Source organism: Dinoponera quadriceps, unplaced genomic scaffold (assembly GCF_001313825.1).
Source record: "Dinoponera quadriceps isolate SergipeBrazil2010 unplaced genomic scaffold, ASM131382v1 scaffold4444, whole genome shotgun sequence".
NCBI classification, from domain to species: domain Eukaryota; kingdom Metazoa; phylum Arthropoda; class Insecta; order Hymenoptera; family Formicidae; genus Dinoponera; species Dinoponera quadriceps.
The window spans coordinates 1101951-1116982 of NW_014558991.1; the positions used below are offsets into that span (position 1 = coordinate 1101951).

The window sequence follows — 15032 nt, forward strand, 5'->3', positions numbered from 1 at the left end:
GGGGGGGGGGGGGGGGGGGGGGGGGGAGGTAAGCTTGCACTTCTCGCCGATTGTTTTGATATTCTCGCACATACTCGTATATTTTTTTCCGCAAGCGATCGTTGCATAACATTCTACGGAAAACGTTGCGTTGGCTCTTGAAATATTCAAACGGACTGTCGGCGACATCGCCGGCAGTTAATTAACATGCGTTTCTCCGATCGAATCGTACTTATGCGAATGTCAATACTACGAGATAGTATGCAGAGGTGCCATGACAGCAGTACGATGATGAATCAGGAAGTCAGGATGAAGAATATAAGCCGCCAGGACGGGAACAATGATGCATCATATATTTTCAGACGTTTCAAGCGGCACAATAATTTCGCGATGACAATAAATGATAAATATATATTTTATATATGCGTATATATTTCTCCAATGCCGGTAAAAAATCAATATTAAAGAGATTATGTAACATATATGATATACAGGGTGAGAACAAAATATGGAAATCCCGAAAAATATAAGTTTTGCAGAGAAGTGTTTCGCATAAAAGTTGTATTAAAGATAGATAAATTTTCCCCTCACTCTCAGTTTCGAAGATATCCGAGGGTGGTAATAGTTATTGTCCACCCTGTATACTGATAGACAATTTTTGTCTTGTAAATATATTTCAACATGTGGAAAATGGCATTATAACCATTTATTGCAGTTAAGGCAAGACAATATAGTCTGTACAGTGTCTTTCGGAATTGGATGAAATCTGGAAAATCTTCCGACTCGGGTTAGATCGAATAAGAATAAATTCGATTTTCACGCGACGACGATCTTTTGATCCCGGCACGTACGACCGATCTCGCACGCCCGCGTCCTATTATCGTCGCTTCCGGCGGCGCTAAAAAAAGGAGGTGGAGGAGAGGAGCTGGAGAACGGCTCGAGAATTCGAGAACGATACGCAATCTACGACGCTGCCGTAACGTAACACGTCATCGTCGTTCTCCTCCTCCTCCTCCTCTTCTTCCTCCTCCTCGTCGATTTATTTCTCGAGTTTCTTTCCGGCGTTATTGCCACTCTCGGCCAATTAAAAACGCGCGTTCCCACGGTCGGCGCGTATATTGCCAAAAGTCTTAATAAGGAAACGCGTGATGGAGGTGGCAACCGGAAAAGGGCCCGTGAATCTATGGGCCTCCCTTTTCCCAATGGATGCTTTGTCGGATTCTTCACGCTCACAACGCGCTTACAACTCGATTTCGACATCGCGTTCGATACGAAGCGGTCTCTCTCTCTCTCTCGTGTGAACGAAGTTACCAAAAGACGAAAAGCTAAGTGAACGTACCGTAAAATTGACGTTTAAGTTCTTCGCATCTTTTCTCCTGCAGACGCGCGTCCTGTCGCGCGATTCATCTCGGAAAGTTGAGGTTTTACTTACCGACGACTGCGTGCGAACATTGGATACGCGCAACGTAGGAGGTATCTTCGATGCTACGGGACAGGTCGGTCGGGACAGGTGTGTGTACTCGAGGATCAAGGAACAACGGACGAGACGGAACGACTTGGTCCTAAGGTGGAGGCGCGGATCGATCCGCCGGCGCGTCGACGAGAGACATCTCTTAGTTTCCTTTCTCTCTCTTTTTTTTTTTTTTTGCGAAAACGCGCGGTAGTCTTTATTCACGGCCGCAATGCCTTGCTCATCTTATATAAAGGGATTACATATACAAAACACACGAGGTCTCGTGCAATTCTCTCTCTCGTTTGTCAGCGCTACGTCTCTTCTTCTTTCTCTTCCTTCCCTTTCTCTTCTTCTTCTCCTACTTCCTCTGCTTCGTCTCTTCTCCTTCTGTCCCTTATCCCCATCTCTCTCTTTCTCTCCCTCTATCTCTCACTTTATCATCTCGTTGTCTCCTCTTCCAGCGTATCTACAACGTCGTCGCCACCCGCGACGTTCCCATCCGGCTCTCCTCTCTTCTTCTCGCGATCGCCCATTTCCAAGAAGCTCCTCGCCGATGTGACCGACGACGACGCGCCGTCCTCGCCGGCAAGACTCGCGGGTACACCGGCCACGTGCTATTCCGTGAATATCCCGGGCGCAATTGCGCGATGATCGCGCCCAAACGGGCTTTCAGGCAGGCGAAGCGCGTGGCGGCGGTTTCAAGGCCGAGATCGCTTTCGCGTTCCTCTTCTTCCTCTCGTTCTCCGTGGCATGCTCTTCGGGATCCAGACAAGGATGGTCGGATGGTCGAGGCAAGGAAGGGGGACGGGAAAGGTGCGGCGGACTCGCGATCAGGGAGAGAAAGACGGGGGTGAGTTCGAGAGCATGCAGCGTCCCGAGACGCGCAATGCGGAACGACAACGGTCACGGTGTGTATCGATCGGGACGGCTCGAGGAAACGCTCGTTCGATGATCTCGAGTGTACCTCGCTAGGATGTCGAAGCCGGCAGGCCGGTCTTCTCGCAGTCGCCGTTAGAGTGACGGGAGGCCCTTGGATAATGTCGTCGCGACCATCAGCGTGTCCTAGAGTATCTGGAAGAGCTTCTTGAGTTCCACCATAAGCTGCCAGTCGGTCTTCAGCAAGTCGTCCCTGAAGTAGTCCTTGCAGGCGTCTATGCTCTGTCTGCTTATCTGTAACATGCAAAACGGTAGCGCCCCGGTGGCGTTATTACGCTCGAGAACATGCAAACTGCAAGAGGGGAGGGCACGTTTTTGGAGGAAGGTCGGAATTAGTATTGTGAAATCTGCAAGGGAAGCCGATCGGGTCTTCTCGGAACCACCGAGAATGTTCGATCATTCGATCGACGATTCATCATGAGACGGGTAAATCGAGCTGAACGGTCGGCGTTCATAAAGTAACCATAACACGTGCAGCTGCTCGCTCATACAGAAATCTCGGGGAGCGTGCGTTTTTCTTGCACGGGGGGGGGGGGGCTACGTGGTTTTAATTTTCACGCAGCGCTTTTCGCGAACAGTAGTAACAGAGAGAGAGAGAGAGAGAGAGAGAGAAGAAAAAGAAAGAGAGAGAGAAAAATAGAGAGAATAGAGGGAGAGGGGGGGGGGACAGAGGAAAGGGAGCGCGGGCGCGCACGCTCACCGGTCCATTCGGAAACGTAACGCTTCACAACTGTTTCCGCCCCCACTCCCGGCCGGAAGTCCCGTTTCATTCATGGATCGGTCACAATGGTGGTTTTACGCGGCTATTGAGGACGCCTGCCTCCCCCCGCCGCGCCTCTTCAAGCTCTCCTCTCTCCCCTCTTTCCTCTCGCCCTCCCTCTCCAATCCGCCACGTTTCATTCTCTCTGTCTCTCTTTACCCTCCGTTCTCCTTGTCCATCGTGTTCCTCCTCTCTATCTCTTTCTATCTTCCTCGGTCGCCCCCACGTGTTTCTCTCTCTCTCTCTCTCTCTCTCTGTCTTTCTCCCTCCCGCCTTCCCGTCCGTATTACCGCTCGTAAAGTACGCGGAACGTTGAATATACAACAGTTCGCGGTAATCATAAAAAATTTCAACGGCAGCGCGCATAGGAGGAGCGGAGGAGAGCTAATTTGAAAGTTTAAGTTGTTCGTACGAGGAGCTACGCGTGATTCGCGATCACGCGTAGCTCGCGTTGTTATTATGCGATTCCGAATGACGAAAAAACGTTTTTTTGCGCTTTCATCGCGTTTTCTTGCGGCCCGAGTCCCCGATTCGGTTTTCCGGGACGAGGGGGACGCGGTGTTTACGCGCGCGAACGTAGAGCGATAGGCGGATTCGCGGCAACATCCGGTCGCGATTTTCCGCGATTGCCGCTCTCTTCGTCTTCTTTCGCTGACTTCGCCGCATCAAGATTAGAAGAGAAGGAAGGAGGGGAGAACGATGTATATTCGTGCTCGGATAAATAAACGCGGAAAGTTCGGCGAGGAAAGCTCGCGGAGAAATATTGTTCCGCGCGCTTGCGAAACGAGGGAAGACGTGAGCGCTTTGCTGGTCTTCGCTGATTTCGTGGGCAGTGAATGCGTCCGCTCGAAAGCACGCAAACACGAGGCGACCGTGTACGCGATAGAGAATATTTCCTGGCTATTCTTTTTTTATAAATTTTCCTCAGTTTTACGGGGCGTGGTGTGAGATGACATTCTTATTTTTAATTTGTACCTTAAAATTCTGTGGTTTCAACGGTTGACACATTATTTGAGAGAAATGACAAACTATGTTAGAAAAATATTGTGAACTTCTTCGTTTCAGTGGGCCAGTATTTGATAAACAACGAAATAGATTTTTTTTTTGTTGAAAATCAAATATATTTCCTCTAAATAATACTGTTTTTTCCTATCAAACAACAAAGTTTCTGTGAAACTTTAGCGAAGCAACGACACTTTCATTCAAACAAAATAATATTTGATATTAAATTATATCGTTTATATTAAACAAACCTATGCACTCATGCGTTTCTATTATGTTATCTGTATAGAGAGAGAACATTATATAACTTGTTATGTCATGTAATGTTTCTTTCAATTTTACCATGTTTTTTAGCGACGTACGAGTAGACCGTCGGCAAAGTAAATATTGATAAGAAACATACGTATTTCAAGTTGTTTATATCATTAGTTTTCAGTTTCAAAGATATAAATAGCATGTGTCAAGCGGAAGGACGATAAATTAAGGCGGCGTATCGCGACGCGCGTTCCTCCGTTAAGAAATTCTACAAATACAAGTTTTACTATAAAAATTCCCCCCGTGTCCGAATAATGTTCTCACCGAAGAAGCACTCTCTTTGTACCTCTGCTGTTTGGCTCGCGCGCACGTCGCGACTTATCATGCGTGTGCAAACTGTCAGGAGAGTTATCGCCGACTCGTCGCCGCACAATCACCTGACTCAACGCACGATTCGAGCTTTTTTTATTGTTCATGTTTATTCCGCACGTCGTTTTCCGCAACTTCCCGGTCGGAAAGAGAGAGAGAGAATTTGGATTTCAAACGTGAAGCGTCCGCCGATTCTCGTCATTGTCCACATTGCTTTTTCCGTCCATGTATCGCGTATTCTCTAGCGATTCTCTCTCTCTATCTTCCCGGAGCGTGTTCCTCGAGGGAACAAAAGCAAGAGCGCTTGCTCCAATTTTCGCCGACGTGTGCGGCGAGCCGACGTCCGTGTCGTCGGCGGGGGAATCATCGTGGGAACAAGATACTTCCGGAACTGATTCCACGAACCGAACGGTAACGACGACTTCCGCTTGTCTACCAAAGCACAGGAAGGTGCTCGAAGCGCAACGATAGAACAGGCCCGGGGAAACGAGAAGGAGGAAGAGGAGGCGGCGGGAGATGGAGAACGACGAGGGGAGGAAGGAGAGTAAGGAAGGATGGAGGAAGGGAAAGAATGAAGAGATGAAACATCGGTCGGTTGTACTTGTCGAAGAAAAGGTGCCGTACCGTTTCTCGACAACGAACGCCTACGAAACGTCCGTCTTAATTAACGATCGCATATGTCTTTGCATACGTCTTTTCGGGAATATTAACAATGGCATTATTAATATTTAAGATGGCATTAGAACCGTGCTTACAGCTTTCCTACAACATTTTCCATTCATGCATCTATTCTCTTCTTATCTAATAACGTTATCTATTGACCCTTTGCAGTTCCACAACGAGCCTATCTTGACATCGTGCTTCATTCTAGCCAGTTTTACAAGTCAATTTTTAACTCGTTAATCAATTTTAATTCATTAACAATTCATAAATGTGCATCTGTTGCATCTGTTAAATACTGAAATGTTGCGAAAAACGCAAATCGTTTCATGATATAGCGAAGTGAATGGATCAATACGGATCGATTGGAAAGAAGGTTCGAAGACAATTCAGTTAATATCGGTAGAAAATGCATCGATATTTTGCATTTGTATTCATCTATATTATCTATATCTCGTTGTTTTCAATCGAAGCGAAAAAGTGTGTTCGCTCGAGACGTTAGGATGAAGTTTCCAAGCGCGCCAAGGGCCCGATACTCTCTCCGTCGTCGATTTGTAGTAGCCGATATCCTGGCTTCTCAAGGAGGAAGACGAAAAAGGAAGAAGAGTTGAAAGTAGGAGGGGGAGGGGAGGGAAGAAGGAGGCGGAGGGGCGAAAGATAGCGAGCTTCTACGAAGGCCGGAAGCCGGCGGCGGACGGGCGATCGCCGCCGGATGTTCATCTTTCCCCCTGCTCTTCCTCCTCCTTCCCTCCCCTCTCTCTCTCTTTCTCGATCTAGGTCTCGCATACTAAGTCTCGAATTTGCGTCAAGGCGAAAACACGTTTCTCGCGGTTTCGCGCGGTCTAATGTGAATGAAATAACGCGCGATCGACAAAAACGACGTAACACGCACATTCTGTGGAAGGTGTCGTGTTAAATAAAGATCAGTCTCACGATACTCGTACGATTTTCGTGACAATCAAGAGTTTACATCGTGGTTATTTCGATTTACCGCTCGAGTTGGACGGGAGTCGGTGATGAATGAACAAAACTCACCTTGCTGACGAGGAAGTCCTTTGCCTCGAAGTGGCGGCCGAACATTTTCGGCGCTTCGCCCGGTATGGGTTCAATTTTGATGCAGACCTCCTGACCTTTTCTCGCCGTTTTCATGGATTTTTGATCGTACTGTATGCTAGTCACCATGCCTAATTCGACGAACTGAAACAATAGTGTGCGAGGATATGTGCGTTAATTACTAAAGCTCAGCGTAAATCGCGTTAACGTAGAATTTAAAATTTCCTCCCGGGAGATACACTTTGCGATAAACGTGCTCGACGCTCGTTTCAATATTTTACGCTGCGCGCGTTCTTTAACTTTCTTGGTACGAGTTCTCACTAAAAAAAAAAAGGGAATGAAGATTTAATCGAAACGACAGCAAAAATACTGTCACTTCGAATCGCAAGGTTTTTCCTCTTTCATATATTGCTTGCACTTATCAGTTCGTACTTTACTATTAATTTATAATTCATTTACGAACGTAACGCTGATTATATTCTTAAAGGTATTAGACTTGATTAGATTCGAGTGAAATTCTATTCTGAGAAATTCAGAGAGCACAACTCGACGGTATGCATTTCATTCATTAAAATACTAAACTTCGATGAGAGAATCATTCAAGAGTTCATTCAAGAAAAAAGAAAAGAGAGAATCTCTCAATGTCGCGAGAACGAGGTTTTCGCCGAAGAAATCGCCAAATTTGCATCGCTCGACGATCTCAAGGACACGATGAAAATCGAAGCGATCGGCAGGCAAGAGAGCGGTTGCAACTTCTCCTCCGTTCGCGTAACGACACGATACTACCTCCATTCACACACGCGCTCGCGCGCGCTCATTCGCTCGCTCGAATTAGCATCAACGGCTCGAACGCTCGAACGTGATTTAACGGCGAGCTCTCTCGCGCGCGCGATCTACCGAAACAGGTCTTTCCGCGGGTGAAGCTTCGGTCTGTGGTAGCACGACTCGCTCCGCGCAGCTCTCTTTTTTTTTCTTTTCCTCTTTCTCGCTTTTCTTTTTCTCCTAGCTTCATGCTTTCCTTCTTCTTTTTCTTTCCTCGCCATCGATCGTCGGTGTCTGGTCGCGTGGGTATAACTTCGCCTAGGCACACCTTTACCACGGCCGGAAGTCGGGACCAGCCGAGTACCTGAGCGCGCCGAGCGAGCGAGCCGAGCATGCCTGCCTCGCAACCGAGTCCCGACGTGGGTACGCATTTTCGTCCCGTGAATACCGGCGAGAATCAGTGAACTAAGTAGGTAGGTAGGCAGATATATACCCGCATATACGTAGGTCGACGTAGGCTGCCTGCCGTGGTCGGATCCACCGGGTGTTCGCGAATATCCTGATATCCACGATCCACGACAATGCTCGAGTCGAAATTTTGATCCTGCATTGAAGTCTACTCAGTTCCGTCTGAAGCCCTCGAGTGAAAAAAAAAACGGAAGTAACTTCCCATTAGCACTAATGATGCCCCTTTGATGCCACGAAAGGAATTTAGATCTTGCGGGATGGGAAATCTTAAATTCTACGCTGAATCTCCGAGTGGAAAAAAACGAAAGTAACTTTCCATTTGTAGCATCAAAAAGAGCACAATAGAAGACCTTGGAAGACAATACAGAACTAAGTGGACTTAACGTATAATTGAAATTTCGTCATGGAGGACTCTGTGTTACGCGATAAACAAATAAAACTAAAAAAAAAAAAAAAAGAACTAAAACTTTTGCATGCACCTAATACTTCAATTCGCTACATAATTATCTGTGCTAAAGTTTTTTTTATTCAAGCAAAGGAGAGGATCGACGATAGGACGGAGGTTTGTTCGCCGAAAAACTCCCCTTCAGACTGATCGATAAATTGTTTTTTAATAACACCGTGTCTGAGAGACGAGTGAGCCTCGTCTGAGGAGAAAAGAAAAGAAGAAAACACTTTTCGGGGGAGGAGGGGGGGTTCTGATCCACGACGTGATCCCGACACTCGCAGCGGGAGCTCGGCGCGTACATAAAAGATTTTCGTCGGGCGCCGTTAGACGGCTGCGGATCGCGAGTTATTGAATCTCGGGACACGCTGTATAACGGTGTATATAGGCGAAAAAGCCCGGGCACGCTGCTCTGCCGCGGCTGCGACACACCTGCGGCCGCGAGAGCGCAAAGTGGGCGACAAACCCGGACACAGTCGCGTCCAGGATTTGCAAGCGCGAGCGAGAGACCAAACGACCAGCCAGCCGCGGTTGAAAAAGATCCGCGGCTTTTACAACGGCATATTCTCTCTCTCTTTCTCGAAGGAGAGCCATGTGCGATTGAGATACTCGTAAATGTTTACTGTCCAGTCAAGACGCGACATTAACGTGGACATTACGCCGCATTTCCTGCGCCAACGAGGTCGACTCGTTAACTCTTCTTCCCCTGCCTAGCCGATTTTCGTGGTTTCTCCTGTCACACTTCGAGCATGAAGTAAATTTCCCAACGAAAAGTGATTTTCTACAAATAATCGTTATGACTAACTATGACGATTGCTTCAATAATACACGGAGGGATCGTGCGTGATGCATCCACGTTTCGTGCGAGTCTTGTAATTCTTTAATATATAATATCGGGAAAAGCATGAAGTAGCCGGAAAATCCGAAACGTGTACAAATTTTAGTCAAATAAATAGAAATACTAAACCTTAAGAGAAATCAGTTTCTCTGTGGAGAGTTGAAAATGAATTTCGAACGGGTGAATCACGAGACGAAGCAGGACTTTCGCTGTATCTCGATTCACCTTTTTCGATTCCACGTGCGCGTTGCTAATTACAAACGTGCTTAAGCTGTCACGCGAACAGCGCCGGAAATCGACTCCCGTGGAAGCGACTTGGGTGATCGGTGACGACGTACTAAGGAGCACAATGGAAATCGGCGTAACGAACAGCTCATTTTCCGAATCGGACTTGTTTCTCCATCGCGCGATCGCGGTCGGCAAGAAGACGCCGTCGGGACGAATTCGCTCGGACGAACGAAACACATTGTTGCGGCCGATGCAATTCTCGCGACGTCAACAACGACGTGTCACAAGGTTGGCAGTCGCGATATCAATAGGTGGATCGGTTGAATATACCCACCCGTGTGTCCGAAACCCACGCCGAGACCAGCGGATTCTCGCTCGGCTCTCCAGTACCGTCCGGTATCTCCGCGTAGCGGTGACCAAGAAGAAAGGCGTCGCTTTTCGATCCTCTCTTGAATGAACGAACTTCGAAAATAGCGCTGAACATTTGAGTTACCGCTAAATAAACCCATATTCAGTACCTGCATACGTTTTGGATTTTCCGACTATTTCATATTTTCTCGATATTACACACTACGCACGAACCTAACAATTAGGAGAGCGCTTGACACTTCTTCAAAAAATTATCACGATTCAAGTAGCTTCAACTTCGTCGACAATTATCGAATGACTTTTATCGTTTCTTCGGTTATCTTTTAATTCTGCTAATTTTTATGTACCAAAAAGGACGAGCTGAGCAAAATGAGGAATTTTTTCGTCATTTTGAGGCGTGTCACGAGCGCGCGAGAAAATCTGAGAAAATGTTGGATCTTTCCACGTGGAAGATTGAAGTTTTCTTTCATTCCATTAAGATATTCCCAAGATTTTCAATGTCTTTTTTTTGCTTTCATAAATAATTACACACCCGAGCACGAAACAACGGCCACGCGGAATCGAGAAGGTAGCGAGAAACGCGCGTCGTTCGTGAGACATCGCGCATGTTAGGGTTAATAATCCCAGACGCGAAAAAAATACGGTCGTCCGTTCACGGTGCCCGCGGTGCCGTGTGCGTGTTCCTCGATACTTTCTGGCCGGGCGTACTTTTATGGCGTACCCCGTCGTCAAATTCTCGACACTCCGCCGCGACCGGAGGAATTACCATATAGGTGCACGTGTGCAGGCGGGCAAACGAACCTTGTTCGTCCTCCGTCTCGACCTTCTCCGCCCTTTCTTCCAGCCTATCGCGCGCGCGCTTTCAATCCTCTCTTTTGCCTCTGCTCTCTTAACCGCTCGAGGTTTTAAGATAAAGTCCGGACTGTCGGAGGACCAACCGCTAATTTTGTACGTCCATTCTTTCGTTCTTCTTTTTCGTCCTCTCTCTCTCTCTCTTCCATCTCTCAAATGTATAATATTACACGACGTATTTTACGGCTGAAGTTCCTTTCATTCTTGTTACTAGGAATTTCGGGAATCTCTCTCGAGGTCAAGTCTCCGGCTCTCGGGGTCTCGTCGACGACGACGCTGGCTTTGACCTGGAGTGACGCGTGAAATTCGTAATTCTCGCTTAAAGGTAACGCTCGCGTACGCGCCGGGAGAGAAGGAAACAAATCGTGCCGATTTGCCGGCTTAAAGCAGCTACCTCAGAGTGTCAGAATTCACGTCGGGACTTCGTCTCGGTGCGTTTCGGAGATGGGCGCACTTCCGTCCCTTTCGCAGCACTGAGAAGACGAAAGAAAGAGTGAGAGGATCCTCCGGCGTGCCGGAGGATCTCGGTGGCAGCGGTTTTACGGCGTCAAAAATCTGCACCAGCGCGGACCCATCTCACCTTCTGTAAAATTACGGAAGCCATTACCACGCGCGCGCGCGTTATCGGCGCGCTTTTCCTTTTACGACCAACGTTTCAATGGAGGACGCTCGTGGACACGAGGAAGGCGACGGGTTTCGCTATCTCTCGCTCTCACGCGACTCTCCGGCTCTGATTCTCCCCGTGGATGTTACACGTATGCCGTCCACTTTAAATTTATCTCGTTCTAAGTGTTCGAGAGACACACGAGAGGAGATCTCTCTCTTTCGCGCGCGCGCGACAACGTAGGTGGAAGAGCGGATCCTCCCGGAGGCAGGGGGGAGCAGGGAGGACACGAGGAGGGCCAAACGGAAAAGCGTGCGCTACACATCTGCCTTATCCACTGTTCTTCCGATGTTCTGAACAATCTATCCATTTCCCACCCACTCGTCCGTCGCTCATTCGTCGCGACTTTTCCATCGGAACGTTTTCGGCCGGTTAAACCCCACATAATTTTCATCCATTTTATTTGCGGATGTTCCGTCATCGTTCAGACTGTATTTCAGATGGCAGAAAATATCTTCCCTCCACCATCCTCTTATGCTTCGCTAATCCGAGCTCTCCGACGCGAAGCCTATACGAATGTATATCTTTTGCGGACACCGGGATTGGCCGAGAAATGATTATCCTCGCGAGCGAAGGAGGAGGAGGAGGAGGGAAGAAGTCCAGCCTCGACCTTGGCACCTAAGCGCGCTCGCCGATTCCTTTCTCGGCCTTCGCGAAATGGGAATCCGCGAGGCGGTGCAGTCGCATCGCCTAGCCGAGGGCTCGCTCGTCGTCGTTCCGCGAAACGCTAGGCTACGTAAGCGTTGCACCTGCGGCATCACGTCACCTGCCGTCGTGTACCGTAAGATCCACGTGGCTCGAGAGAGAGAAAGAGGAGGAGGAGAAGACAAAAAGAGAGGAGAGGCTGCCGATACGCGAGAGCATCGGAGAGGATGTTATTATCCGCGACATCCGCGCGCGCGCGATATATTATTTATTCCGCGGAGTATACCGACGGATATTTACATACGCCGGCTTACGCAACTCGGCCTGTAGCGGGTGCGTAACGGTATCATAAGCGCGTTCGTTCTCGCGATGTGCACGTGCCGTAGGAACATATTGACACACCTATCGAAGGCCGGAGAAAAACGTCTTCGGAACAACTCTACTCGCGCATACACCGGGAATCACCTTCGCGCGCCAGCGAGTGCAGTATTTACACCCGACGGCTCGCTCTCTTTCTCTCCCGACACAGCGAACGTTGCGATATATGACGCTGTAAAAAGCCCGCGTGAAGGAATACGACGGCGTGAAATTCGAACGTCCCGTCGAAATCAAATTCCCTCCGACAATTGTTGTCGCAATTGTTTCAGAGACAAGTAAATATCTACACGAAGGAAATACATTATATACGGTCAATTATATTTCTACTTCTGACAGATATTTGCCAAGGAGCATCGGAATGACTATTTCACCTGGGTCAAGTAAATGTCACTCGAACAACAGCACTTTCAGCGAAGGAATTTTCACGAAAAAACCCAAGCCGATATATTTGTAATCAGGCGCAACTTTATTTTTCCGGTCGTCGAAGAAAATTACCGATACATTCATTGAATCAAGTTATGCCTGTGAAAATGTCGGCTTTGAACTTCCCGTAAGAATTCCCACGAACTTATCGAACGACCCCGCAATTCCTGCCGATCTTCCGGCGGAAAGCGACCACCGTATTTCAGCGTGTCGGTGTTCACAAAGGCTCCCTTCAGAGAGTCCGCGCTTCCGTCTCTCTCTCTCTCTCTCTCGAGAGAGAGAGAGAGAGAGAGAGCAGAAGGAGCCGGAGGATCTCGCGTATTTTTCCGAGTGTTTCCACGTGGATTATTTTCGCGGATGCAATATTTACATGCGGGCTCGCAGCTTACCGCTCGTGTACACCGTATTTATCGCGGCCGCGTGCGAAGATACGAAGAACGACACAAGTCGAGGGAGTTAGTCGTTCTTGGCATACTAGATAGCAGACGCGTCGCGTCGCCTCCCTCGACGGGAGCGAGCGAGCGCGAGACGGGAACCGGAAGTCTATTTTCGTGGCCCGCACCAATTTAGAAGGCTTTATAGTACGAGCGCGACGAGAGTTAGGAGCTCTAACAGCCTAACCACGTCGTCGTCGACGTGGCGCTTTCTGAACGACTTCTACACGCGCCGCGTGCGCTGAACGCGCCCCGCCTTTCGCGCGAACCAGCGTCGCCGAAATTGAAAGGCCTGTCGCGGGAAGAAAGAGAGAAAAGAACAAAGCTCTGATAAACGTAGCCCACCCTCGCGACACGGATACGGGTGGTTTCAGGAAAAAGCAGACGAGGAAGCGAAGAGTTTAACATCGTCGGCTGCTAAGTGAGTCATCCCGCAGTTGCCGTGAACGGAGAGAATTCGCTCGTTTTAAATACCCAGCACGAATGTGAGATACTCAGATCTGAATTCAGAGGTAAATTCGAGTTTGTTTATTGTTTGAATCATGATATATGCGACATTACATTTGCAAGCGCGACCCTGCTGGAAAACTCACATCTATCTCCAAATTCAACTCCGGGATGTCTCACCTGAGGCAAATTTCACGAGACGAGTGTCAATAGGGGGCTTTCGATTGTCAGGATTTCCTGGCAAAGAAACGAGTGTGGTTCTGATTGCGTAAATGGAACGTCGCGAGTTAGATACAGGAATGGCGCGACGAACATCCCGAATTATCCCGAGGTATAAAAAGGCGGTGAGTGAGTTACTGAAATAAAGATAAAGGAGGAATTTTTCCCTCTTGTTTTTGGAAATCTTCGAAAGAGAAGGAGAGAGAAGACACGACGAGGTGTCATAGCTTTTCCTTGTCACTAGCGTTATGAAACTATTTCCGGAACCGTCGATTACGTTACCACGCTCGTTTCGTCCACGTAGTCGTTACTTCCGCTCTCTTCTGGATCTCGATTGCATCAGACTACAGATCGGATTTTAGTCCCGCGGTCTTGCATTCTATTCTCGTTCGTTTTCCCGGCCCGCCGGAAATCCCTTCGCGCCGTTTCTGTACGGCGATCGATACTCCGATCGGAATTCTAATGAATTATTAGGGACGCCTACGAGTAATCAAGCATTTACAAGACTCTCGTCAGTTTTCATACAGAGAAAAAGGTTTCTTTAGATTTAGCATTTCTATTTCTTTGACTGAAATTTGTTCCACAGAAACAACATATACGAAATATCATTTGTTTGAGTAAGAGAATTTTAATTGTCTCATCTCATTAAAAAAAAAACTCTATTATTTAACAGGGAGAACGCTATTATTTGAAATAATTTCTTTTAACCAAATAAAATATTTAGTTACAATAAATGTGTAAAATTAAACGAAAAATAATAATAATATAAAAATAATTTCTTTATAAGAAAATCATCTTTCGTCTCAAATTTTTTATTTGAGATAAAGATACATATTCGTTGAAAAGTCTAACAATCGTGCTTACTAATCGAAATATTATTCTCTTTGGAGCCAACGATGAAATTTGCTTGGCTGCGATCAAACTGATTAAATTTGAAGAAATCTTTTTCTTGGTGTGGGAGTAGCTCTGAAAAAATGCGCGAAACTTCCGTGGATAACGGCACCGCGCGCGCGCGTCTATTTTGCGAATAAGCGATTCCGTCGAAAATATTCCGTGTGTCCGGGAAATCTGGCGATTTTCCTCGAAGTACAACGGACGGGACTTTCGAAACTCGAAGACGACGCGGCTTGCCGACGGGGCTAAACGCTGCTGGCAGCGTTACGCTGCGCTCTTCGCTGCTAGCGTATGCTGTTTCACGTCCGTTTCCCAGCGCGTGTCTTCCACATGCGCCGGAACCGTTTATTCCTTTCCTGCGCGCGCGTGCGTTTTTTTATCGTTGTTGGCAGAATTAATCGCAAGCTCGGGTAAAACGATCCCGTCGACATTGGAAACCTCGTATCCGGCCGGCCACTTCCCTCTTCCTCCCCGTCCTGTCTTCCGCTCTCCTAACCGC

At 47.8% G+C, this 15032-nt stretch overlaps 1 protein-coding gene across 7 annotated transcripts in view; it reads right to left on the reverse strand.

The window, feature by feature from the left end:
* Nucleotides 1-1786: 1786 nt before the first annotated feature.
* The window catches only part of LOC106750080 (eukaryotic translation initiation factor 5B), a 39121-nt gene continuing 25875 nt past the window's right edge, over nt 1787-15032 (reverse strand). For 2 of the 7 annotated variants that reach the window (XM_014630154.1, XM_014630152.1), the window contains exons 16-17: nt 7723-7867; nt 6510-6611 (exon numbers count right to left, since the gene is read on the reverse strand). In XM_014630154.1, coding sequence (XP_014485640.1) covers nt 6599-6611; nt 7723-7867 — 158 coding nt within the window. In that variant the 3' untranslated portion in view covers nt 6510-6598. Of the gene's footprint in view, nt 2603-6449; nt 6612-7722; nt 7868-10826; nt 11013-15032 lie in introns of those variants that run through there. The other 5 variants (XM_014630155.1, XM_014630157.1, XM_014630159.1 and 2 more) reach the window with 5 other exon arrangements.